The sequence below is a fragment of the Myodes glareolus genome, chromosome 1, assembly GCF_982192425.1.
Source record: "Myodes glareolus chromosome 1, mMyoGla1.1, whole genome shotgun sequence".
NCBI lineage: Eukaryota > Metazoa > Chordata > Mammalia > Rodentia > Cricetidae > Myodes > Myodes glareolus.
The window spans coordinates 63,569,000-63,596,788 of NC_142026.1; the positions used below are offsets into that span (position 1 = coordinate 63,569,000).

General features: G+C 47.3%; 1 protein-coding gene across 4 annotated transcripts; it reads right to left on the minus strand.

Annotated features, from left to right (window-relative positions):
* Positions 1-591: 591 nt before the first annotated feature.
* On the minus strand, positions 592-27,169 carry Ceacam20 (CEA cell adhesion molecule 20). Of its 4 annotated transcripts, XM_087908240.1 has the most exons (13): positions 26,828-27,168; positions 22,582-22,668; positions 14,811-15,089; positions 13,300-13,581; positions 12,996-13,127; positions 10,486-10,764; positions 8,728-9,006; positions 6,391-6,508; positions 6,040-6,179; positions 5,141-5,202; positions 4,707-4,742; positions 3,985-4,101; positions 592-1,048 (listed from the first exon to the last, which is right to left on the minus strand). In XM_087908240.1, the coding sequence occupies exons 1-13, from the start codon at positions 26,901-26,903 to the stop codon at positions 995-997; spliced, it is 1,941 nt and encodes a 646-aa protein (XP_087764366.1). In that variant the 5' UTR covers positions 26,904-27,168; the 3' UTR covers positions 592-994. The 4 variants fall into 4 exon arrangements, with proteins under 4 accessions (XP_087764366.1, XP_087764372.1, XP_087764368.1 ...); XM_087908246.1 differs by lacking the exon at positions 14,811-15,089; XM_087908242.1 differs by lacking the exon at positions 12,996-13,127 and having other exon boundaries at positions 26,828-27,165.
* Positions 27,170-27,789: the final 620 nt, after the last annotated feature.

The following is a 27,789-nucleotide window of genomic DNA, read 5'->3' on the forward strand; positions in this document are numbered from 1 at the left end:
GTATCAGCTCCCGCCCCCAGGTTCCTGCCTTGAGTTCCTGTCCTGACTTTCCTGGATGATGGACTCCACGTTGTAAGCTGAAACAAGCTCTTTCCTCCCCGCGTTACTCTGTTGTTGTTGCAGCAATAGAAATCTAACTAGACAGACTCTAAAGAAAAAACTACCTGTTGCCATTGGTTTTTTTTTTAATTGTTTTATTTACATGTGTACACACATGCATGCGGGGCCTTTCTGAGGCCAAAAGTTGGATCCTCTGGAGCTGGAGTTGCAGGAAGTTGGGAGCCACTGACATGTGTATGGGAACTGAACTGGGTTCCTCTGGAAAGTAGTATGCATCTTAGGCAGCAAGATGTCTCTTCAGCGCCTTCATCACTTGCTGCATGTGTGCTACCAGGGACTGAGCCCAGACTCATGCCTGTCAGCCAGGCACTTGACCATTTTTGTTTTTGTTTTTAAAGACTTCTTTAGAGGTGGGTGTGGTCATGTGCCTTTAATCCCAGCAGAGGTATGAGGAGTTCTGTGAGTTGAGGGTTATCCTGGTTTCCATAGGGAGCTCCCGACCAGCCAGGGCTACAAAGTGAAACACTGTCCTAAGAAAAAGGATATATTTTATTTTATTAACTTTTATCTATATGTATCCAGGTGCCTGCAGAGGCCAGAAGAGGGTACTGGATCCCTTGAAACTGGAGTTACGGTAGGTTTTAAGTCTCCCCACACGAGTTCTGGGAACTGAACTCAGGTCGTCTGGAAGAGCCACAAGTTCTATTAACCACTGAGCCATCTCCCCAGCCCAGCTTTGTTGCTTTAAGTGAAGTGTGAGCCAAAGGCTAAGATTTGGTGGACCCCAGTGTCCAGAGCCTGACCTAGTCAGGTAATCATGAGGTCTGCAAAGATGGCAGGCAGTGGCTGGATTCTAACTTGCACGTTCAAGGGCATGGAGCATGTGACCCAGGATGGTTTTTTAAACCTTCCGGAAAAAGGAGCGTGGTGTCCATTAGGTTGACGGGTTAATCTTGCAGTAAAGGCTGAGGCTTGGGTTCGTCAGCTTCTGTTAGACAAAGGAGAAAGTGTCTTCTGTTATATACGCTCTTGTCTACTTGACTTACAGTCTGAGGCCCACACATCCTGGGCTGTTCCCCCGCCCTCAGAAACTCCTGTTTTGTTATACTATAGTCATGATGGTGCCTCCAGGAATGGCCTGTGAACCTGCCCACTGTGCAAGACAGACTCTGAGGCAGCCCACAGTTCCCCACCTCTGGGCCCTGGCACCCTTATACAATTCCCAGGCCTGAGGAAGGAACCTTGATAAAACAGGACAAAGACCCGGGATGTGGGTGATTGCATGGGTACTACAATCTGTCCTGTGAGATTGTGACTTCTACTTGACTTTGAAAGAAACACGAACCAGTGCTGTAAGCTGCCCACAGAGAGGAACACATTAAAAAAAGGCTGAGGGTTACTTGACAATCAGCAAGAAACCAAGGCCGTGCTAGTTTGAAAATGGATCCTCCCTAAGTGGAGCCCCACTTGAAAGCTCAGTGGTCCCCAGCACCTCCATTCCAGCCTTGCAGGAGGCCAAGGTGAATGATGTTGGCCCACTGGCCCATAGCACCTGGGAGGTGACAAATGTGAGCTATCTTGAGCTGGTCAGTCAAGGTGACTTCACTGTGAGGTGACTGATAGAGAAAGCACCCCCAGGAGGCCCTCGATGTCCTTCAACTTGACACCGCTCCCCAACTCCTTTGACCTAGGTTGCTCTTCTCCTCCCTCCAGAATGTAGCAGATACTGGATCAGGTGGAGGGACTCTCTCCTCCATGTGCAGAGAGCCTGGGAAGTCCTGCCCATCATGTTCACAGCCTACCCTACAGCAAGAATACCATGATGAACGGGAGGAAGCCTCCAAGGGGAGGTTCCCAGAAAGAGCTTTTTCTCTAAAGATAAAGGGAATGTCCGTGACTCCCCTACTTAGCCCCTGATGGGGAGTGACTTAAGAATTCCATTCGTGGCCAGATGTGGTGATACACGCCTTAAATCCCAGCACTCAGGAGGCAGAGGCAGGCAGATTTTTGTGAGTTTGAGGCTAGCCTGGTTTACATAGTGAGTTCTAGGACAGTCGGTGCTACACAGAGAAACCCTGTTTCAAAAGAAAGAAAGAAAGAAAGAAAGAAAGAAAGAAAGAAAGAAAGAAAGAAAGAAAGAAGGGAAAAGAAGAAAAGAAAGAAAAAGAAAGAATAGAGTTCCATTTGTGAAAGTCAAGGGCTGACTGGAGAGCTCACCAAACTGAACACACGACAGACGATAGCATGAGCCAGTCTGATGCTCTCTGTGGAGCTTGAACTTAGACACACTGAAGCTTGCTTGAGCATGGTGATGCCCGTCTGTAGTCCCAGTGCTGGGAAGGGCAAGGCAAGAGAAGTGCCCTAAGTTCTAGGCCTGGGATGTCTAGAGAGAAGCAGAAGCATGACAGCCCGGCCTATAAAGAGTGAACTTGCATCAGTGAAGCAACGTCAAAGAAATGGGAAAGTGGGGTGAATGAGAAAAGAAGGAAAAGAATGGAAGGGAAGGAGAGGTGGCAGGGAGTAACTGGGCAGAAACACGCATGCACGGGAGGAGAGGTGACAGGGAGTAACTGGGCAGAAACACGCATGCATGGGAGGAGAGGTGACAGGGAGTAAGTGGACAGAAACACGCATGCACGGGAGGAGAGGTGACAGGGAGTAACTGGGCAGAAACACGCATCACGGGAGGAGGTGTGGCAGGGAGGAACTAGGTGAAAACACGCATGCACAGGAGGAGAGCTGGCAGGGAGCAACTAGGTGAAAACACGCATACACAGGAGGAGAGCTGGCAGGGAGCAACTAGGTGAAAACACAGATGCATGGGAGGAGAGGTGGCAGGGAGCAACTGGGCAGAAACACGCATCACGGGAGGAGGTGTAGCAGGGAGCAACTAGGTGAAAACACGCATGCACAGGAGGAGAGCTGGCAGGGAGCAACTAGGTGAAAACACACATACACAGGAGGAGAGCTGGCAGGGAGCAACTAGGTGAAAACATGCATGCACAGGAGGAGAGGTGGTAGGGAGCAACTGGGTGAAAACACGCATGCACAGGAGGAGAGGTGGCAGGAGCAACTGGACGGAAACACGCATACACGAGTGTACACACACTCAAAGTGGCGTGGAAAACAAATATCGGGGGTAAAGTGAAATGGAAAGACAAAAATGGAGGCTAGGTGTGGTGGCACACACGGGCTATGTAGCACTGGGTAGGCTGAAGTAGAAGGATCGTGAGTTCAAGGCCAACATGAACTACACAGAGAGAGACCATAGAATGAAAAGAAGAGAGGGAGAAAGGAATTCAATGGAAACCGAACAGTAGAGTAAATGGGGTGAACCACAAGATTTGGAAATGAACTGAGAGTGCTAACAAAGGAAATAAAATGGAATTGAAAAGACTGTGTGTGTGGACGTGCACATGCGCGCACACTTGTGCCCGCATAGGCGTATGCGCATGTGTGTGCATGTGTGGGTGTATGCGTGTGGAAGCTAGAGTCCACTTCAAGTTTGTTCCTCAGGAATTGTCCACCTTTGGTATTTTGTTTTGCTTTGGTTTTATTGTTGGTAGTGGTTAGTTTTGCTTTGTTTTTGAGACAAAGCCTCCCTGGCCTGGAGTGTGGGATTGGGCAAGGCTGGCTGGCCACCAGGCCTCAGGGTTCCCACCTGTCCCTGACTCCCCAGCACTGGGATTATGAGAATGTTTCATTATGCTCAGCTCTTCTGCAGGGGCTGGGGCTTGAACTCGAGTCCTCACTCTTACATGACAAGCACTTTACCAGCTGAGCTATCTTCTCAGTCCCTAGAATGGAGATGGTTCTCAAAGAAAAGCTCTGTTGGACATTTATCCTACAGAGTCCTCAGCAGGGGACAAAGGTTTCTACCAGCCCAGAGACAAAGTGACATCAGAATACACGGCATCAAATTACCTCATAATTTGATTCTGGGTTTCTTGTTGATACTGGTGGGACCAATGGCTGCTTCGGAATTGGAATTGGGGGCAGTGGCTTCCTGAGACCTTCAGGAGCTACGGAAGGTAGCTTCTTCTGTAAGTAAGCAAAGAAGTCAGGTGGGACCCTTAGTCCCAGATGAACTGGAAGATGGCAACCTATACTCCTCAAAGACCCAGAGAGGCTGGGTGTGGTGGCGCACACCTTCAATCCCAATACTCAAGAGGCAGAGGCAGGAAGATCTCTGTAAGCTCAAGGCTAGCCTGGTCTACATAGCAAGTTCCGGGGAAACTATAGTTACATAATAGAGAGACCCTATGTGAAAAGAAAGCGGGGAGGAGAGGATGGGATACACCCAGCTCAGGGTCCTACAGACAACTGCAGTGGAAGAAGAGCTGGAACCCCAACTCGCTGTTCCTACATAAGGTCTTCTCTCTCTCCCTCCCCCATCTCCATCTCTCTCCCCAGTCTTCCTCTGCTCTCTCTTGCTACTTCTTCCCACCCATCATGTGCCTGGCCAGCCCCAAGGCCAGCTAGAAGGGGTGACTCGGACGCAGAGCCCTGTGAGGCCTTGGGCTGTGATCTCTCCATCCCTGGAATTGTAATACAGTGAATCACCTCTCAGCCTTGATGAGCATAAAATCCTCTGGTCACATTTCCCCCCACAGTTTCTATAACTGTATGCACCAGGTCCAACCTACCTCATAGTCCTGCTCCGGAGAGACAGATGACAGCATCTGGGGGAAATGAGTTGTGAAGAAGTCAGAAGCTGGGGGTGTGGCTCAGCAGTAAAGAACTTCCTAGAATCCCCCAGTGAGGTGCTGGGGGTGTGGCACAGTGGCAGAAGCTAGTTTAGCGTGCTGAAGCCTGAGTTCAACCCCTAGCAAGACATAAAGATGATAGATAGATGGATAAATAGATAGATAGATAGATAGATAGACAGACAGACAGACAGACAGACAGACAGAGGGGGAAGGGAGAGGGAGAGAGAGAGAGAGAGAGAGAAATAGAGGAGAGAAGAGAGTCTCTGGCTATGGCAGCCTCTCATCCTAAAAGGTAGACACCCCGGTGGACTAGGGAGGGACCAGTCACAAAGTTCGGGAGCAGTGATAGTATTCGGGGAAAACTCACCCACCTCTTTGCCAATGGCCTTCCACTGGGGCTTCAGCTCATTGTCGAACACAGTGTTTGGCTTGCCTAGAGAAAGCGACCACAGATCAGAGTGAAAGTGAGGCCAACATAGAGGAGAAGGTGCTGGGTTTTTTTGGAACCTCCCCTCTTCCCCATCATATCTCAGGCAAGACTAATAAGCCCATTGCGTAATTCGGAAGAGAGGAAGTCATTTTGGCTGCGCTCATGAGCCGAGTGTGGCTTGCCAAGACCTCACTCTTGACCCTCTGTCATCCTGTTTTCTGTCTGCCAAATGGAGCAGGGACCTGGGCATGTAGGTTCTGGCCTTTAGTCCAAGCTACTCTTAAGACTGATGCATGAGGATCACAGTTTAGGGTCTTTCTGGGCCCCAAGAGACTTCAAGGCTACACGGACAACTTGAAAGATCCTGTTTCAAGGTAAAGAAATTTTTTAAAAAAAGAAAAAGTATACCTGGCATGGTGGCACCCATTTTAGTACCAACACAGGCAGATCTCTGTGAATTCAAGGCCAGCCTGATTTACAGAACAAGTTTCAGGACAGCCAGGGCTACATTGTGAGGCCCCGTCTCAAAACTACACACACACACACACAAAAAAAAAAGAACAACAAAATATAAATAAATAAAACCCTAAAACATAGAAAATAATGATGGGCTCAGAACTCACCTGGAACTTACTACAATTGTCCTAGGCAGGATAAGGAATTGAGGGACAGAACCCTTATCTAGCATATACAGGCTGTGGGTTCCACCCCCAGGATAAGAGAGACAAGAACAAGGTGGGAGAAAGAGAAAGAGAGAACATTTAAAACAAAGGAGGACGGGTTAGGATGGAAACAGAGCATCACAGGTAGAGCACAGTGTTCCTGGGACCCAACAGTGACCTGGGTCTAAGCCAGGAGAGTCCCAGGCTTCCAACACCACTGCCATGGAGTCATTGCATCTGGACTCTGCGGGCCTCTGCTTCACAGCGGTGTGTGCCGTGGTCTTGAGGGTAGTATCGTTGGCTGGTCTCTTGCGGGTCCTGAAATGTCAAATCTCTCATGATCTCCCAGTGTGGGTTCTTGCCTGTTTCCACGGGTGCTGTCTATATTCCCACACCCATCCCCACATCCCATTCCATCTGTTCTTGGGCAGTGACCCCAAATTCTCAGGGTGCTTGGGCAGGGTTCAAGACCTCGACAGTAGCCATGCCTCTCTTTCCTGCGGCTGGCCCTCACCCCCTTGCTTATTACCATCTGTCCTTTCGGCTGTAGAAGAAATAGGCCAATCCTATCACCACAGAAATGACAACCAGGATCCCGATGACAATGCCAGCAATGACTCCAGGAGACAGAGAGGATGACTGGGGACCTCCGCAGAGAGAAAGACTAAGCTTAGCAAGCTCTTCTCCCTATCCCCAGCTCCATTCCAGAGTTCCCGGATTTATCTTCACTAAATCTGAGTATATTGTTTTCCAGCCCCCTAGGACCCAGCAATCGGTAGTGTGAGTGGCATCCTCCCTAGAGTACGATGGCTTGCGTTCGAATCGTCCAGCTGTGTGACTTTGGGCACAGTACTCAGCCTCTCTGTGAATCAACTGTGTCTCCTGTATACAGGGGAAAGAGGGCCTCTTCTGTAGGGTTGCTGGAAAGATTAAACATGTTAGTTAAGTATGTTATGTAGAGTAAAGGCCCTGGAGTCCTAGGAAGAGATCAGTAAATGAGTGTGTGTTGGTGGAACTGGTTATATAGACGATCAGGGCGTGGACCAGGGAAAAGGATTTTGGCAACAGAAAACTGGCTCTCCCTCAGGTAAGGCCCCTTGACTCTCCGGAGCAGTGTGAGCCTGTGCAAAATGGTATTCTCTTATTGGCAATGAGGAAAGTGGTACCCACTACACAAGGTGTCTCAAGGATGAGAGGAGACTATAGGTGGTCATGCCTCACATGGAGCAGATGTCTCATAAATGCCCTGATATTTACCATCCATTTCTATCTCAGCCTTTTGTCAGAAGGATAAGGACCCAGGGTTGAGAAAGTGGTCCCATTTATGGAACTTCCTGGGACCTCTGTCTGTCTGTCTGTCTGTCTGACTCTCCATACATATTTGTGTGTGTGTGTGTGTGTGTGTGTGTGTGTGTGTGTGTGTGTGTGTCGACCTGTTTCAAACTCACTGCTATTGATTAACATCCCTAGTCCCTCAATGGTGGGTTACACACAGACACACCCTAGCCCAGAAATGTCCTTAAACTTGGAGGCCTTTGCCTCTCAAATAACTGGTATTGCATGCCTGCACTAAGCCTCTACAAAATCTTTTTAAAGATTTATTTTTATTGTTTTAAGAACTGCACACGTGTCTCTGTGAGAATGTGTATGTGTTCGTGTGAGTACAGGTGTCCTCAGAGGCCTGAAGCCTTGGATCTCATGGGGCTGGAGGGGCAGGCAGCTGTGAGCCATCTGATGTGGGTGCTGAAAGCAAGCTCAGGTCCCCCGTCAGAGCAGTCAGCGCTCTTGACTTCTGAGCCATCTCTCCGGGTCACTGAGGTGCTTTCGCCCAGAAGTCTAGTGCAGCAATGAGACTAGTACCTAATCTATTAATGCTAAAGACCTTTGAGATCAAGCAGGATCATGCATGAAACTACTAGAACATTCGAAGACACACTTGTGCACTCATGAACCTACATACACACACAAATAAAATAAGAAAAGAACTGAAACAAAAATGCAGGGTTTCTCTACCAGGCATATCTAGTTATTAGCATAACATATTAATACTATCAACATATTAACTGCTGCCTCCATCACCTCACTCACCTCCCCACACACACACACAGGCTATATTCAAGATTTGTTGTCTCTCTAAACAGTTCAAGAATGTAGCCATCATAGACAAGGGTGGTGATGCACCCCTGTTTTCCTAGCACTGAGGAGGCTGATGTAGGATGATCAGAAGTTGGGGGCCATACGTCAGGTATGGTGGTGCACACCTTTACCCAGTCCAGGTCTTGGGAGGCAGAGGCAGCTGAGTCTACATTCCAGGCCAGCCAGGGCTACATAGTAAAACTCTGCCTCAAAAATAAGTCTAGGGTCAGCCTGGGCTACACAGATAACCTGTCAAACAAAAGGTAGCATCATGAGACTGGGGGGATGGCTCAGTGGTCAAGAGCACATACTGTTTTTGAAGACACCCCAACCTCAATTCCCCAATATCCTTGTCTGGCATCTCACAACTGTCCATCACTCCAGCTTCCGGGATCTGATGCCCCCTTCTGGCCTCTTAGGGTATGCACATTCATGAGCACATACCCACACAGCAACACATGCATATAAAGAATTAAGGGGTTTTTAAGAAATACCACAAACCCATCTACAGGTGAAAAAAAAATAAAGCTTAAACAGTTCAGAGAGGCTATTAGTGCACACAGTACAAATCCAGGCGATCTGGGCATGAGGTGTGGGATTCCGTGGTTCTGCATTGGAAATCTAGCTAGCCACTGTCATACTTCAGCCATGCTAGGGAAAGGCTGGGTGGATAGAGCTACATGGGGAAAGAACACGTGGATTCCAGAACAACGGAGCAGGAACAACTCACCCACCACCTTGACCAGGACAGAGGCAGACCGGGCCAGGCCGGTGATAGGGTTGGAAGCCGTGCAGCTGTAAATGCCCTCATGCTCCCGGTTCAGCGCCTCTATGCTCAGCTGCTCCCCAGTGTGCAATGCAGAGGAGCGCTCGTGGGTCCAGTGATACTTGGCATCTGGATTGGAGTCAGCCCGGCAATGCAGGGTCAGGCTGGAGTTGAGCATCGCCTGGATGGTGTTGGCCTCTCCAGATGCTGACCCCGGAGTGATGTCCACTCCGTCAGGACCATCTGCAAAGCCAGACACCGTTGAGTGTTCGGGGCCACAGGCAAAGTGACCAGGTTTGTCCCCTCCTGCTTTTCTGTTTTGCTTTGCTTGTTTCTGTTTTGCCTTTGGGGGGTTGTTGTTATTTGGGGCCTTTTGGTTTTTTTGTTTGTTTTCAGACGAAGTCTCAAGTAGCCAAGGCTAGTCTCAAACTCACTATGTAGCCCAGGATGATCTTAAACTCCTGTTCCTTCAGCCCCTTCCCCATGATTACTGTGACTGCAGTCATGCACAGCCCCATGGGGCTTAGCCTTCCTCCTTGGTTTGAACCAAAGGAATTCTAGCTTTCACCTGGAAAATACTAGCAGTTCTGGGCGCTGTTTCTTTCTTTTGTTTAATTTTTTTTTCTTTTTCGAGCCTGGGTCTCACTAAGAAAGCCCTCACTGGCCTAGAACTCACTCTGTAGACCAGGCTGGCCTCAAACTCACAAAGATGCACTTGCCTCTGCGTGCAGGGATTAAAAATGTGTGCCACCACACCCGACTTTGGTTTTTGTTTGGAATTGTGAGAACAAATGTGTCTTTACTTATGTGCGTGCAGGTGGGTGCAGCTGTTCTAGCGAGTCTGTCCTTGGGCGCATGCAGTGGGTGCAGCTGTTCTAGCGAGTCTGTCCGTGGACACGTGCAGTGGGTGCAGCTGTTCTAGCGATTTCATGGCCCTAGACCTTTTGTCTCTTTTTCCTTTTATTACATTTTTTTTATTTGTTATGAGGAGCATGCACATGGCTTGACATGTGTGTGGAGGTCAGGGGACAACTTGCAAGAGTTGGTTCTTTCCTTCCACTCTGAATCCTGAGGATTGAACTCAAGTCGTCATGCTTTGTGGCAAGCACATTTACACCCTAAGCCATCATGTTGGCCCTTGCTTATCTCGTTAGGGTCTGTCTGCTACACTACAATACAAATTGCTTAAGGACTGGGACACAACTTTGTCCAGCACCCAGATTCGTGCCTGTCATGCAAAAGGGTCTAAAATTTAGTGGTTCTCAACCACCCTAATGTTATTACCCTTTAACACAGTTCCTCATGTTGTAGTGACTCCCAAGCAAAAAAAAATTATTTTTATTGCTACTTCATAACTAATTTTGCTACTGTTGTGAATCGTAATGTAAATATTTTTGGAGACAGAGTTTGCCAAAGAGGCTGTGACTCAAAGGTTGAGAACTGGGTGACAGGATAAGAGACTAAAAGGTAAGGCAATCTTTTCTCTCTCTCTCTCCTTTCTCTTCTTTCTCCCACCCCCCGCCCCATTTGTTGTTACTTTTATCCATTTATCTTTCCAGATCCTAGCTGACCTCAAACTCGCAAAACTCTTGTCTCAGCCTCTCAAGTGCTGGGATTATAGGTGTTACACTGCTGCACCCAGGAAGAAGGGACTCCTTCATGAGGGAGGGTTGGGAGGGAAGAAGGCAAGGAGGAAGAGAAGGCCCAGGCCCCACCACTCACAGTTGATGGCAAGCCTCAGGGGAGCGCTGCGAGCGCGACTACCCCAGTTCCACACCTCACACTCATAGGGCCCCGTGTCATCCCTCTGGAGGCCATGGATGATCAGGGTCCTGTTCTGAGAAGACAGCGTCAGGCGATCACTGGGCCAGAGTGGCTGACCCCTCAGAAACCACTGGACACTGGCCTCTTGGTGGCTGGTTTTGCAGGTCAGGGACACAGAGGTAGCATTTTCCACAAGAGGCAGGATTGGGAACTCGATACTGGGTGCAGTTAATTTTTCTGGAAACACAGGGAGATACAGGTTCAGAGTCAAGGATGTGTCCTAAGTCTACATTAGCCAGGAGTGGTGCAGGCCTTTAATCTCAACACTTCAAGGGGAGAGTTATCTCTGTGAGTTCAAGGCCATCCTAGTCTGCATAGAGAATCACAGGCAAGTCAGTCAGGGCTGTATAGTGAAGACATGTCTCAAGACAGCAACAAAACTGAAAGCAACCCTGCATTTTTAAGGTCTGTGTGTGTGTGTGTGTGTGTGTGTGTGTGTGTGTGTGTGTGTATGTGTGAATGTTTGTGTTTGGTACAGGACCATATAGTACAGGGGGGAGGACACAGAAATCTTGTGTGTTTGGGGGGGAAGAAAATGTGGGACTGGGGTATGCTAGCGACAGGGTGCTAATTTTGTGCCTGCTCTGTGTGTTGTGTTATGCGTGTATTGTGAATGTAAACTGTATGAGCAGAACACATATGCACTTTGTGTTACATACACACATACACACACGTATCTGAATTTGTGTTCTATATCTGTAATAGTGTATATGTTATGGTACACAGTGGTTCCTTATATGCTTTATGAAAAATTGTGTGTGGCATATATATGTATATTGTCTGAGTCTGTATATTTTTTGTTTTTTACTATCAAGGATTCAACCTAGGGCCTCCTAAATTCTAAACAAATGGTCTTCCACCCAGCCCCAGCCCCTTGCTGGGGGATTCTAGGCAGGGGCTCTACCACTGAGCCACACCCCAGCCCCTCACTGGGGGATTATAGACAGACATCCCATCACAGAGCACCATGTTTAGTGGTATTCTGAGACAGGATCTCACTAAGTTACACATACTGGCCTTAAACTCACTCTGTAGTCTTGAACTTATTTGTTTATTTGGGTGGTGAGATGGCTTACCTTCCTCCAAGCCTGGTGACCTCAGTTGGATTCCAGGACCCAAACAGTGAGTCCTCTGACCCACAGTCACTCTGTGGTACACGCATATCCACTCTAACATATGGTCAGTCGGTGTTACTGTGCATCTATGTGTACACGCGTGGTGAGGCACATTGTGGCATATGCCTGTGGAGTTGACTCTTTCTCCCTCTATATGGCTCCTGAAGATCAAGCTCATGCCCTCAAGCGTAAGCAACAAATGCTTTATGTGCTGGGCCATCTCCCTGCCAACCCTTGAATTTACAATCTCCTTGCCTCAGTCTCCCAAATAGCTGGAACTACAGGTTAATCTGTATGTATATGTTGTGTCAATTGTATGTGCATCGAGAGTGTAGAATAGATTAATACTGATTTTTTGGGGGGTGGGTTGAGACAGACTCTCTCTTTTATGTAGTCCTGACTGTCCTAAAACTCTCTCTATAGACCAGGCTGATCTCAAGCTCACAGATATCCACCTGCCTCTGCCTCCTGCATGTCAGGATTAAAGGTGTGCACCACCAAGCCCCGCTGATTTATATATTTTCTGTTGTCTGTCTGAAGTGTCTGTGATGTGAGTGGTTATGATTTGGGGTGGGTGCTGAGTTCGTGATGTACATGTCGTGTGTCATGAGCTGTGATATTTACTGCATATATGTTGTATGTGATATATGTGTGTCTGTGTTGTGTACATGTATATTACACATATATCATAAATATAAGTGACTAGGGCTGGAGAGATAACTCAATGGTTAAAAGCACTGGCTGCTCTTGCAGAGAATCTGGGTCTGATCCCTGGTACTCACACGGCAGCTCACATCCATATTTAACTCCAATACCAAGGGATCTGGTGCCCCCTTCTGGCCTCTACAGGCACTGCATGTGCATAATGCAAATCCAGCCAGACAAACCATCCACACACAAAAAATAAAAATAAACCTTTAAGAAAAATACATGTGCATTGGGTGTATATATGCTATGAGTCAGAGTCTACAGTGTGGTGTGTGTGTGTGTGTGTGCGCGCGCGCACGCGTGCATGCATGTGTGTGTATGTGTCTGATGAGCATGCTCTGCACTCTTCATTGAGCACAGCATGCGTCTGTGTCTTGTAAGAGTATGGTATATGCCTGAGGTGTTGTGCAGTGTGTATGTGTTGTAAGTTGTGTGTGTGTGCGAGTAGCATATGCATAGAATCATTCTTCCAGGATACGTGAACTGAGGACTGTGCCAGCATTTGTCTGTACAGACACACAACTTCTTCCTACTCAAAGAATCAAACCATGGACATGAAGAGTCAAGAAGGTGTTGAAGACATACCAAGCTGATGCTGTGTCCTTCCCTGTGGTAAGAGCCCTGCTCTGCCACCAGTCAAACAAAAGTCACCTGTCCTCTGCTTCCTCCTCAGATACCGGGGTGCGCGTTTGGATGGTGACTTGACTCTGGTGGTTCCTTGAGAATTTGACAAGTGATTGTTTCTTGAAAGCATCACCCAGACCCAAGGTGCAGTTCCACCCTGGTAACCACAGAATGCCCCCAAATCCCAGGTTAAGTCTCTGGACCCTTGTAAAACCTCAGCTTCCAGTCCCCCAAAGAAGCAAAAGAACCAGGAAATGAAACTCACCAAGCACTTGGACTTTGACAACACCCAGGCGGGACAGCTGGGTGACACTGTTGGACACCAGGCACCTGTACATGCCCTCATGTTCCTTGGACACAGACTGGATGGTGAATGTCCCCATGGTGGGGGGCTGGATGGAGTCAGTGGGGAGATACCAGGTATAGTCAGAGGCAGGGCGAGATTGAGTTTCCACCCTGAAGTTCACAGCTTGGCCTTCTAGCACCTCAACTACGTCCCCAGCGTCTACGCCTGAGTCCAGCTTGATTGCTACAGGGTCAGGACCATCTGGGAGAGTGGAAACAAGCATGGTCTGTGTTAGAATGAGCAGCAGATCACTTATGGGGGCACTGTAAGTACAGCTTCCTTCTCCAATCAACTGCAAGGGAGATATGGATCTCATGGAGGTGGGTATCCTGGTGGAGGTGGGTATCCTGATGGAGGTGGGTATCCTGATGGAGGTGGGTATCCTGATGGAGGTGGGTATCCTGATGGAGGTGGGTATCCTGATGGAGGTGGGGATCTGATGGAGGTGGGTATCCTGATGGAGGTGGGTATCCTGATGGAGGTGGGTATCCTGGTGAAGGTGGGTATCCTGATGGAGGTGTAGATCTGATGGAGGTGGGTATCCTGATGGAGGTGGGTGTCCTGATGGAGGTGGGTGTCCTAGTGAAGGTGGGTATCCTGATGGAGGTGTAGATCTGATGGAGGTGGGTGTCCTTATGGAGGTGGGTATCCTGGTAAAGGTGGGTATCCTGATGGAGGTGTGGATCTGATGGAGGTGGATGTCCTGGTGGAGGTGGGTATCTGATGTGGTGGTTTTGTTATAGAAGTACTGTTTGGAACTCAAGTTTTAATCCTGATATTTCTGATGGAATCCAAATGTGAATATCAGTTTCCTGTTCTATTCTACATTTGATTTCTGTCCTGTGTTGGTGCGGGAGAATTGTCTGTATTCTGTCAATCATATTTTAAATAAATGCTGATTGGTCAGGCAGGAAGTATAGGCGGGAAAACCAGACAGGAAGTAGGGGTGGAGCAAAGAGAATGGGAGCATTCTGGGAAGCAGGAAGCTCCCTCTGCATTCCTGCCCAGACCACAGAGAAGAAAGATGTAACCTACCCCGCTGGAAAAGGTACTGAGCCACATGGCTAACACAGACGAGAATTATGGGTTACCATAAGATGTAAGAATTAGTTAATAAGAAGACTGAGCTAATGGGCCAATCAGTTTTATAATCTTATGGAGTCCTCTGTATGATTTTCTTTGGACTTGCTGGTTGTGGGGTACTGGGTAGGACAGAAACCCCAACAAGCAAAGCCCGCATGTTACACTATGTGATTTTGATTAGGATCAAATCCAGGGCCTCATTAGTGCTAGGCAAGATTAGTGCTAGGCAAGGACTTTAATTCTACACTTCACTTCACATAAATCTTCTCTAGGACAGCATTTTAAACCATGAATGAAATACCAAGGAAGTGAGTGTCAGCCATGGGTAAAGGGAACTGGAGACTCACAGTTCACATTCAGCAAGACAATGCTGCTGCTCTGACCCTCAAAGCCATACCACACTTCACACTGGTAGGACCCCGAGTCCTCTCGCTGGACAACGAGGATGGTGAGGCTCTTGTTATCCGCAGACAGCTTCATGCGCTCATTCAACACTAATGTGGAGTTGTTGTAGGTCCAGTGGATGGTGACATTATCAACATCAGTATGACAGTAGAATGTCATCATACTCCTCAGCTCTATGACAGTGCTCTGGCTGACTGACAGGGTGGGCTTGGCCAGTGAAGCTGAGGACAGCAAAAATGAGAAGCAATGACACCACCACAGAGACACGTACTTAGAAGAACAAATCACAAAAGGATCTGATGAGACCAGAAAGGACTAGAATAGCCAAAAGGATATTCTAGCAATGAGCTGAGTTCAGCACTATGACTGGGCACCCAGTGTAAAACCATTGTGTTTGAAGTGTATGTGAACTTTAAAAAAATAATAATTTATTTTGGGGGGTGTATCCCTCTGTGTGTATGAGCATATGTGTGTGCAGTGCCTGTAGAGGCCAGCAGAGGGCATTGGATTTTCTTGGAGTGGAAGTTACAGGTGGTTGTGAGCCTTTATAAGGGTGCTGGGAATTAAATTCATGTCCTTTGCAAGAGCAGCAAGTGCTTTTGCTTGTTGTTCTGTTTTTGTTTTTTGTTTTTTGGGGTTTCTTTGTTTTTTTTTTAGTTAGTTAGTTTGTTTGAGACAGGCTTTCTCTGTATAACAGCCCTGGCTGTCCCAGAACTCAGTCTGTAGCTCAAACTGGGCTCAAACTCACAGAAATCCACCTTCCTCTGCCTCCTGAGGGCTGGGATTAAAGGTATGCACCACCATGCCCAGTTCAGTGCTCTTAATGCTGACCCATCTCACACAAAGTCCCTAGGTGTAAACTTTTGCACCCTCCTTCTGTTCTCCGTGCACCACTGAATGGGATGTAAGTGTAAGTGAAGCAGAGGGTGTGGGACATGGCAGATGTCTCCCACAGTTCCTGGCTCCCAGCTGCTGGTGCTGGTGGGGTTGGATGGGAAGACGTGAATCCCTGGGAGTATAGTTTAAGGGTTATAGTTTGTTTGGCCTCCCTTATAGAACTGTCTCTGTGTTCTACTCTGCTATGTGTGAGAAGCAGCTGCTACCCGACACTCCTGCCTCCACACCCTTCCCACCACGATGGGCTGGATCTTTTTACATCACGATCTTTATATCATAAATCTTTTTCATTTCCAGGGTGTTGTGATCCAGCTTCCCTCACTACCCCTGACCGGCAGGAGAACTTCCTTGTGGTCTGTAATTGACAAGGATGTTTGTGTTCTTTCTGGCTGGTGGGTCTCCACAGAAAGAGTAGAGGTATAAAAGGTTGCTGGGCAAAATAAAAGTTGCTGTTCTTCCACCTGTAAAGAAGCCTCCTTGTCTCAATCCCGGCACCTCCCTCCCCCACCAGTCTTGGCTATCCAGGCTGCGCTGGCTGCAGCAAAGTGGAAGTCCCGCTGAGATCTGGAAAGTGGGGATACGTGAACGGGGTCGCTCCAGCCGCCGGCTAAATCGAGGAGCATATTGGGGAAGGTAAAGTGTTTTTATTTTTCACCCCCAGAGATAACTCTGAGGAACATCCTCCAAAGATAAACAAGTATAAAGAGGCAGGAGGGTGAATTGAAAGGCCTCAAAAAGTAACTGAAACTCTTAAAGCAACAAGGCACGGAAGAAACAAGGAAGACAGCTGAAAATTTTGTACAGGAGGGGGTTTAAATGTTCCAGACTGGGAACAAGCCAAGTCAGATTAAAAGGAGTATGTGTGTCTTCATCCCCAGAGATGCTCTGAGGGATGTCCTCTGAAAGATTGGCCAGTAGGGAAGTAATAAAAAGGAGGCAGGAAAGTGAATTGAGGGCCTCAAAAGATAGAATGTGTAGAGATATATGTTATTGTGTTGATTGTGTTGTCTTTAGTGTTCTGGACTGGAGAAAGACATTTGATCTGGGAATTGCTAAGAAAGGTATTTTGACTTTAAAATATGTGTGTTAAGAATTTGATGCTTTGGAAAAGAGGTTCTGCTTTTGTCTCCACAGAGGATGAGAACCTGTGGATTCATTGCAAATTTATGTGCTTTGAATCATCGAGACCCCCTGAAATGTTGATGTAAAATATCCCCAAGAATGCAGCACCCCTGCTCAGACAGGTTGATGACGCCCAAATTCCCTAAAAGATTGAAACTGGGACTCCTTTAATGGTTCCGGAGCAGGAGCAGCGAGTCTGCTTTCCTGAGTTCTGCTCCACTCCATGCAGCAGTTTGGATCCAGAGTGAGTGTGGCTGGGGTCAGAAGGCAGCTGGAGCAGAGTTTTGCCACCACAGCCACTGCTGCCGGACTTGCTCTCTCACAGACCGTGCAGACGGCTGAGACTGTCAACCAGCTTGCTGAAAGAGTCAGCAATGCTTTGAACACATTCAACTGGGCATATTGACCTTGAACCAATAAGGAGCTCTGGTTCAGGAGCAAGTGGACTATCTTTGGACCTTTCAACAGTTAATCATGTTATGTGTGTTACTCATGACACCGTATTGCATGCTTCTACTGTTATGAAACTCAACCGTCATATGAGAGGGGTTTGGAATACTGCTTTTGTTAATTTAACCACCCAGTTAGTGCATGCTAGATGGTTGCGCGCTGGTCTGGCTCCTTGGCACTGTCAGTCCTGGGAATACTTGGTTTAGGGCTATGTGTCTGGGTAGCCACGGACAGACAATATTGGGGGGGGGGGGGCAGGATGCTACCTAAGACGGAATATTCGAGGGCTATTCCCCATGACAGGCAAGGTATTATAAAATAAAATGGGGGAGTTGTGATCCAGCTGCCCTCACTCCCCCTGACCGGCAGGGAAACTTCCTTGTGGTCTATAATTGACAAGGATGTTTGTGTTCTTTCTGGCTGGTGGATCTCCACAGAAGGAATAGAAGTATAAAAGGTTGCTGGGCAAAATAAAGGTTGCTGTTCTTCCAGCACCCCCGCCAGTCTTGGTTATCCAGGCTGCGCTGGCTGCAGCACAGGGGATCTAATATTTGGATGCCACAGGTGGGCACACACACATAAAAGTAAATCTTAAATATAAATATAGCTAATAAACAAAGCCAGTCTATGTTGATACAAAAAGAGAATCAAGTTTTGTTTTGTTTTTTTTTTTCAAAACAGGGTTTCTCTGTGTAGTTATGGATGACCTGGAACTTGCTATATAGAGCAGGCTGGCCTCCAACTCAGAGATCCTCCTGCCTCTGCTTCTTGCTGGGATTAAAGGTGTGCACCACTACCTCCCAGTAAAAATCAAATTTTTAACAACAACAAGGGTCCTTTTCTAAGTCTTATCCAACACTGCCTTGCCCACAGCTGTGACAGCTACTGCTGCCTTCAACACAACTGACTGCATCTGCCTTCACCAGAGCCTAGCGTGGCCAATCAGCACATGTCTCCTCTTAGCACCATGGACACTGCCCCAGTTAACATCAGCTGTCAACTCGACACAGGCTACAGTCATCTGCAAAGAGTCTTAATTGAGTCATTGTCTGTTTCAGGTTGGTCTATGGATAAAGTCTTGTGGGGATTATCTTGGTTCTTTTAATTGACACAGGAGGGTACAGCCCACTGTGGGTGGCATCATTCCCTAGGCAGGTGGTGCTGGGTGGGCTATATGAGAATGAGAGCTGAGCACAAACCTGTGAGCGAGCCAACAAGCAGCATTCCTCCTTGTCTGAGCTCCCAGTGGGAATAGTGGACAGAATCCCTTGGATCCTGCCTTCAGGTTTGCACCTTGAGCTCCTTGCCCTGACTTCCCTCCATGGACTGTGCCCTGGAAGTGGAAGATGAAATAAACCCTTTCCTCCCCTATACTGCATTCGGCATTTGTCCAGGGTGTTTTTAGCACAGAAACAGAATGGAAACTGGAATAGTCATGAGACCCAGAGAGAGGACCCTCTGTTTTATGGCAACTTGATATAAGCTAGAGTCATTTGGGAAGAAGGAAACTCAATTGAGAAAATAGCCCTAGCAGACTAGCCTGTGGGCAAGCCTGTGCTACATTTTCTTGGTTGATGACTGTAGGAAGGAAGGTTCGGCTCATTACAGGTGGTCCTGGAGTTCGTATGAAAGCAAGTTGAGCAGGCTTGGGGAGTCAACCTGGTAAGCAGCACCCTCCATGGCCTCTGCATCCACTCCTGCCTCCAGGTTCCTGTCCTGTTTGAGCTCCCACCTTGATGTCCTCAGTGGACCAGGACCCAGGATACATAAGCCAAATAAACCCTTTCCTCTCTGTGGAGACTTGGGTAAGAATGGTTTCCATAGGCTCCTGTGTTTCAGTGCTTAGTCACCAGGAGTGGAACTCTTTGCAAAGATTAGAACGATTAGAAGGTGTGACTTGGAGGTGTGTCACTGAGAGTGGGCTTTGGGGTTTCAAAAGCCCATGTCAGACCCAGTCTCTCCTCTCCATGATACCTGTAGAACTCTCAGCCACTTCTGCATGCATGCTGCCATGCTCTCCACCATGATGGTAATGGACTGAGCCTCCAAAACTGTAAGCCAACCTCCAAGTAAATGCTTTATTATAGGAGCTGCCTGGGTTGTAGTGTCTTTTCACAACAATAGAACAGTAACTAAGACAAACTCTAAGATTCTTTTGGGCCGGGTGGTGATGGTGCACACCTTTAATCCCAGCACTCAGGAGGCAGAGACAGGCGGATCGCTGTGAGTTCGAGGCCAGCTTGGTCTACAGAGTTCCAGGACAGGCGCCATTGTTACAGAGAAACCTTGGTGTTTTTTTTTTTAAAAAAAAATGGTTACAGTGTTTTATCACAGCAATAAAATCCCCAACTAGTTTAGGGTCATGGAATATTGCTGACCTGACCATGACATTGACCTGACAATGACCATGTCATTGTCAGCCCTAACCATGTTTGGGTGGAGGATTTGTAAGGACTTTGGAACTTTGGGATAGAAAAGCCATTGATTGCACAGAGTTTAATAACCAGTTGTGGGAACTTAGAAGGCAATGCTGAGAGCAGAGAAGCCTGACCTTTGGCATTTGAGAGGGAAGATTTAAAAGTCTCCTAGAGATTCTATCAGAGTCATTTCATATTTTTAATTAAGAACTACCAGTGAAGCCTTTGCTTTGCTGTGTGTCTAAGTCAGGGTCTCATTGCTGCAATGAAACACCAGGACCAAAAGCAAGTTGGGGAGGAAAGGGTTTTATTACATTAGGCTTACACTTCAGCATTGTTGTTCATCACTGAAGGAAGTCAGGACAGGAACTCAAACAGGGCAGGATCACAGAGGCAGGAGCAGATGCAGAGGCCGCGGAGGGGAGCTGCTTACTGGCTTGCTTCCCCTGGCTTGCTCAGCCCACCTTCTTATAGAACCCATGACCAGCAGACCAGGGATGACACCACCAACAATGGGCTGAACCCTCTCTATTGATCACTAATTGAGAAAATGCCTTTCAACCTAATCTCATGGAGTCATTTCCTCAACTAATGCTTCTTCCTCTCTGGTGATTCTAACGTATGTCAAGTTGACACACAATACCAACCATGGGACCATGGATGCTGATCGGCTAGGGCTGAAGAATCTGCTGTGACTAAGAAGAGACCAGCATTGTTGAGTTAAAATCTTCTGGGACCTGTTTCCTTTGGGTCAGAGCGTAGGAGTGCTGTAGAATAATCCTTTTGCACACTGTGAAGATGTGTTGCTCTCATTGATTTAATGAAGAGTCAATTGGCCAATAACTAGGCAGAAAGAGGTTAGGCAGAAAAAAAAAGACTGAGAGAAGGCTAGGAAGAAGGAGAGCAAGGTCACCAACCAGACACAGAGCGAACCATGCTGGAAAAAGGTACCACCACGTGACAGAATGTAGATATAAAATATGCATTAATTTAAGTTGTAAGAGTTAGTTAGTAATAAGCCTAAGCTATCAGCTGAGCATTTATAATTAATAACAAGTCTCAGTGTGGTTATTTAGGGGCTGGTTGGTGGGACAGAAAAGTCCATCTACAGGAGCTGTTGATCAAAGGGGTCTGGGGCTGCATCTCATGCTGGTAGCTGAACTTGGTAGCTTAAGAGTCACCCAGGTGGTTCTGGCTTCAAAGTCTGAGGGGTAACAGAGAGCGTCTGAGGACTGGTCATTGTGCGGCAGGGCTGGAGTGAGTCCTTGAAGACCACCCAGGAGGAGCAACCTGTGAAAGTGCAGCCCAGTTGCAGCAGAAGACCCCAGCATTTCAGAGATGCCAGTACCATGGGATGACTGCCAAGAACAGCAGCGGCATGGAGTGGAGCTGGCCTGAGCCTAGGAGGTGCGCTGTGTCCGCTGTTCCCAGAAGCCTTACACTAGGCTTCACACAGTTGCAATTGGTTTAACTTTCATCTGATTGTGACCGTGCCCTGGCTTTCCCCTCTCAGAGTAAGTAAGTATGTCACTTATTTCTTTTTTCAGTCTTTCAGGAGCCCACAGTTAAAAGAAGTTTTAGCGAGATTATGGATATTTTGGAGAGACTTTGGATATCTTAGGGCAGTATTTCTCAGCCTTCCTGACACTGTGACCCTTTGACACAGTTCCTCATGCTGTGCTGACCCACAGCCATAAAATTATTTTTGTTGCTAATTCATAACTGTAATTTTGCTAGTTATGATTGTGAAAGTATCTGTGTTTTCCTTTTTAAAAAAATTGTTTATTATGTATACAGTGTTCTGTTTGCATGTATGCCTGCAGGCCAGAAGAGGGCACCAGATCTCACTATAGATGACTGTGAGTCAGTATGTGGCTGCTGGGAATGGAACTCAAAACCTCTGGAAGAGTCAGTGCTTTTAACCACTGAGCCATCTCTCCAGCCCATATCTGTGTTTTCTGATGGTCTTATGTGACCCCTGTGAAAAGGTTGTTTGATCACCTCAAAGAGGTTGTGACCCAGAGGTTGAGAAATACTGTTTTAGAAGCTTTGAATATGTTAAAGAAAGTGAACTTTTTAAAGTGTTTGGAGTTTAAACACTTATGGGACATTTAAAGATTAGAATATGTTTTGTATTATGATATTACTATTAACATAGCATCTTGGGGACAAATGAGAAAGGAAAGGTTCTAGCTGAATAGTGACATGTGTTGTGGAATAGAGTGTTTGTTTAGCTGTGTAAAAGTGTGTTACATTTGTTGATGCTGCATTTGCTTAACTGTGTAAAGGTGTTATTTTATTCCACCTTGCCTGCATAAGGCACCTTATTGGTTTAATAAAAAGTTGAACAGCCAATAGATAGCTAGGCAGAGGAGGGATAGGTGGGGCTAGCAGACAGAGCAAAAAGGTGAGCCAGGCAGCAGGGGGCTAGGCATCCAGACACAGAGGATGAAAGCAGGAAAGCAGGATGAACAGTATGTAGATGAGGTAAAGTAGCCTCAGGGCAGCACATAGATTAATAAAAATTGGATTAATTTAAGTAAAAAAAAGACTAGCTAGAAACAAACCTAGCTAAGACCAAGCGTTCATAATTAATAATAAGAATCCATGTTTTATTTGGTAGCTGGTTGACAGACCAAAGAAAATGCCAGCTACAGACATGCTGTGTGACAAGTAAACAAGGGGTTAAGTGTGTGCTAGCTAGTTCTATGACAGTATTAGAAGCCCTAAGACACTGTGAAGACAGACGCGGGAAAGATGAGCTCATTTTCTGTGCTCACGTCACAGTCTGATGTATGCCTGGGAAGAGAACCCAAAGATAACATACCTCTCCCACTTTGAGTGTTGCTAAGCAGGTCAGCAGGACGGGTGAACTGGGCAGCCATTGGAGGGATCCGTGTGGTCAGAAGTACAACTGGAAGGGGAGAGAGGAAAGACATTGAGGGAAGGAGAGGTGGAATGGCACGACTGGTTAGTCTGCATAAGCCGGGAAGAAACATGCAGTGGTGCTGGCCTGTAATCCCAGGACTCAGGAAACCATATGCAGAAGGATCACAAATTTGAAGCCAGACTACAATCAATGGTAAGCCGCTGTCTTGAAACAAAAACAACAACAACAGCAACAAAAGTAAATCCTAGTTTGACACCTTTAATCCCAGTACAAAGCAGGCAAAGGCAGGAAGATCTCTGAGTTCAAGGCCACCCTGTTCTACATAGAGAGACTCTAAACCCCAACTCCCTTGTTGTGGAGTATTATTTTAAGATATGGTACATTTGTTTATGCCGTGGACTACTTGTTTAATGATGCAAAGATGTGTTGCATTCTTTTATGTTGCATTTGCTTAACTCTGTAAAGCCATGTTACTTTGCCTGTCTGAAACACCTGATTGGTCTAATAAAGAGCTGAGTGGCCAATAGCTAGGCCTGAGAAGGATAGGCAGGCAGGGCTGGCTGGTAGAGAGAATAAATAGGAGAAAAAAAGGAAGAGGAGCGAGAAAAGAGGGAGAGAAGGATGCCAGGGGCCAGCCACCAAGCCACACAACCAGCAATGGAGTAAGAAGTAAAGAAAGACATACAGAATAAAGAAAGGTAAAAGCCCAGAGGCAGAAAGTAAATGGGATAATTTAAGATTAAGAAAAGCTGACTAGAAACAAGCAAAGCTAAGGCCGGTCGTTTAGAAGTTCAGTTTAAAAATAAGTCTTCATGTACTTATTCAGGAGCTGGGTGGTGGGTCCCTAAGAGCAAAGGGTGGAGGGGAAAAAGGCTGCATTTCCCCCACCTCCACTTTTGGAAAATTGGAAAAGGAAGATCAGTGTAGAGGTGGGGTGGACGGAGGAGGAACAGGAGCAGGTGAGGCAGCTTCAAGAGCAGCAGCAGAAGGAGCTCTGAGATCACACGCAGCACGTTTTGTTCCTGGACCTTTGTTGTGATGGCTAATCTCAGACATCAACTTTGAAATCTAAAATCGCCCTGGAGATAGGGTGTGCCTGTAGGAGATTATCTCCGTTAGGTTAATTGAGGTGGCAAGACTCATGTACTGTGGGTGACACCTTTTCTTGGGTTGGTGCGACACGCACTCCTTGTCCAGCAAGAAGGAACGGTCACAAAATCAAGAATCCTTTTCGATCACAATTTATTGGAGCCATTTGATTAAAAAGGGGAATGGGAAAAGGGATGACGAGAGAGAGCGAAAAACCCAAAGGGCTGCTTTTCTAGGGTGAGAGGCTCAAATGCTGATTGGTTGATGCCATTCTGCTAGGGCCCAAGGCCACAGGACAGGTCAGGGAACCAAGTCTCTGAAATGCAAAACAAGGCCCCAAGCACACTGGCCTGCACGGCAACATCAAAGGATTTGTATACCTCCAGGCTATAGGACCGCTGGCACTATCTCGCCAAGGCGACATCCTGGCGGCTCCTGTCTCTACTTCCTAATCGTGGGTGTAAGATGAGCAGGTGCTTCAGGCTCCTGCTGCCTTGACATTCCTGTCAGGATGCACTGCGTGTACCCTTGAACTCTGAGCCAAATCAACCCTTTCTGCTTTAAGTTGCTTTGGGGTACTTTTATCACAGTAACTAAGACAGTAGTCCTACCCACTTACTGAATACAGTAACATGTAGAACGAATTTATGATCTGAACCTCAGTTTCCCCATCTGTAAGGCTGGCGTAGTATCTCTGCATTGTAGAGTGGTGGTAGTTGTGATAATAAATACAGGCAAGCTGTGGCTGGGTCCCACTTACTGTTGTTTCTCTTCTACCAGCCCACCTCTAAGGGAGACACAGCAGGCTCCTCCTTCACTTTCCAAGTCCACCTAGGAGCTAGAGATGCAGCTCAGTGGAAGAGACCCTGGATTTCCTGTAAACAATCTGTTATGCTTGCAACTGCTCTGAGCAAAACAATTTGTTTTTCCTTTGTTTGTAGCTACTCTGAGCATGAGACCCTCAGGAGTGGTTTCTGGTGGGTTTGCCTAGGATCCATATATAAGTGACTCTGGTACACAATAAAGGGGGCATTCTTGTTTCAGGAAGACTCATGTCTCTGTCTGTGTGTCTTTGTGTGTTTAAATCTCCAGGCCCAGCTAGGGAATGGTCCTGTAGAGCAGGCTCCGCACTATAGTTGTAGAACTGTAGTACACGTAGTAGTAGTAGTAGTAGTAGTAGTAGTAGTAGTAGTAGTACGGTTGGTATAAGCCCTCACCTAAAATCCCACAGTGAAAGGCTAGGGGTGTGACTCAGTGGCAGAGCCCCTGCCTAGAATCTCCCAGTGAGGGGCTGGGATGTGGCTCAGTGGTAGAACTCCTGCCTAGAATCCTCCAGTGAGGGACTGGGGGTGTAGCTCAGTGGCAGAATGTTTTCTTAGCATGCACAACACCATAGGTTTGATTTTTATCACAAAGACACAAACACAATACTTCCTCCTTAGTTTTCAGTCACAGCGATGGTTCTGGCTCTTTCCATGTCTTTTCTACTCTGCTTCCAACGCAGTTAAGAGGTGGTGGCCACCAGTCCAGAGGGTTTCAATTTCTACCTTGTTACCCATTTGGTCTAGTGACTCTCACCCTGAGTCTCGGTTGTCCCTCTTGACAAATGGGAGTAAAGATAATTCCAGTCTCACCTAAGACACCTAAGGATGAAGGAAGCCACAAGAGTGAATGAGCCCAAAAGTGGACCTTGTCACCAAGCTGCCTGGGTGGAGAAGAACCTCTAGGGAAAGGCCCGGACTTGTCTTCCTGCTTCCTTCTCCTGTCCTGACTTTGATCCCCACCAGGAGAGAGCAAACCTTACGGTGAGATTTGTGCACACAGCTGATAACCCAGCCTCTTGAGAGGACCTGGAGTCTGTCCAGCCACCAAGTCAGCCTTGAAGCTCTGACCCAGAGATGGGAGCATCGGCCTCAGGGTCACACAGCATAACTGAGCTGAGCCCTTAAGTCTGAGGAGGACCCATCACAAGATCATTTCCTCACCTTTAAGTGTTTTGCTTTATCAAAGTACTCTAGCAACCCTCAATCTCTCTCTCTGTCTCTGTCTCTGTCTCTCTCTCTCTCTCTGTGTGTGTGTGTGTGTGTGTGTGTGTGTGTATGTGTGCATGCACATGTGTGCGTATGCACTTGTATACATGTGGGTGCCCATGCCTATGCATGGGTGGGTCAAGATCATCTTGCTCTATCTCTCTCCACCTTATTACTTTGAGGCAAGGTCTCTCCCTGAATCTGGAGATCACTTTTTTTTTTTTGACAGCCAATAAGCCTCAGAGATTCTTCTATATTCATCCCACATTGCTGAGGATACAGGCTTGCATGAGCCCTTGTCTTGCTTGTTACATGGTTCTAGGGTCAGAACTCATCCTCAAAGTTGCATAAGTTAAAAAAAAACAAACAAATAAAAAAAACTGTAGACCCATCTATCCAGCCCTTTCATCTCAGATGCTCATTAAATGTGAATTTTATATCCATCCCATAATGATGTGTGGACCACTAGGGGCTGAGACAATCCTGCCTGTCCCACCCCCATTCATCTAGCTTTATCAGTTTCTCCTCTCTCTCTCTCTCTCTCTCTCTCTCTCTCTCTCTCTCTCTCTCTCTCTCCTCTCCCCCCTCTGCCCCGCTTTCTCTTTTCTTCTCTGTTTTTCTTCAGTTTTCTTGATGTCTCTTTGCCCTCTGCTGTCTCCCTCCCTCTCTCATCTATCTCAGTCTCCCCCTGGTTTTCCTCTGGTTGATTCCCCCCACCTTTACCCTCCCTCTTTGTCCTCACTTCCTTCACCGTCATTCCCTGTCTACTCTTTGTTTCCCCTTCTCCCTCCGTCCCATCCTTCCCCCCCTCCCCGCTCTCTCTATTTTCTCTCATCTCTCTCCCTTATGAAGAGAAAGGTATTTCTCTCTGGCTTTCTAATCTTTTTCATTTTTGTCTCTTTTAGTTAATGTCCTTGGTGTCTGCTTTATTTCTGCCTTGACTCTATTTCTTTCTGTGTCTCTTTTACACACACACACACACACACACACACACACACACACACACACCAATTCCAGCCACCCAACCACCCAACGAAGTCTGTCTGCAGAAGCAGGGACCTCACCTGAGAGGAGGATTCCTGTCCTCAGGCAGCCGCGGAAGCCAGAAGGCCCCATGAGTCCTGACACTGGTGTCAACATTCCAGGCTGTCTCTCCTGGCTGGTGCATACAGCCTGTGGCACAGTGTGGAAAGCATGCTGGGGGAAAGGCCAGCTGTGCTGGGGGCAGGAGAGGAACAAACTTTGTCCTCACCTCTGCCCTCAAACCTAGAGTCCTTCTCTCTCTGCAGAGATGGGAATCCCTGGGACCTCAGGGATCAGGAACTAAGACTGCTATGGCCCACAACAATGCTAATAAAAACAATAAAAACCAGTTACTTGATTGTAGGAAAGCTAGGCCGATTGCCAAGCTGGCCATGAGCAACCACAAAATATTAATTAAATGAGCGAGGAGCATACGCATGGGGGTGGGTCCTGGTCATAAAAGAAGGCTGTGGTGTCAGGAGGCTGAACCCCCGAGGGCAAGGAGCCTTCCTGGAAGAGGAGCCCTCTGATGATACGGGAAAGAACATAAGATAGTCTTTATTGTAAAAGAAAGGAAGATATGAATCAGCAAGGTGGCACACACCTATTACCCCAGCACTTGGGAGACTGAAGGGTCAGAAGTTCAAGGCCAGCATGGGTGACAGATTTTTTTTTTAATCTCCGCAATAAAAACTAGAGAGATGACTCAGTGGTTAAGAGTACTGACTGTTCTTGCAGAGGACTCGGGTTCAATTCCCAGCATCCCCATGAGGTTCAGAACAGTCTGTAACTCTAGTTCCAGGGTATCTGTCGCTCTCTTCTGACTCCTGCAGGCACTGCACACACATGGTTCACAACACACATGCAGACAAAACACCCATACACATGAAATAAAATTTAAACATCTGGAGCTAGGGAGATGCCTTGGTTAGTAGAGATCCTGAATTCAGATCCCCAGAGCCAGTGTAAAGCCATACATGGTAGCTCTGCAATCCCAGCAGTC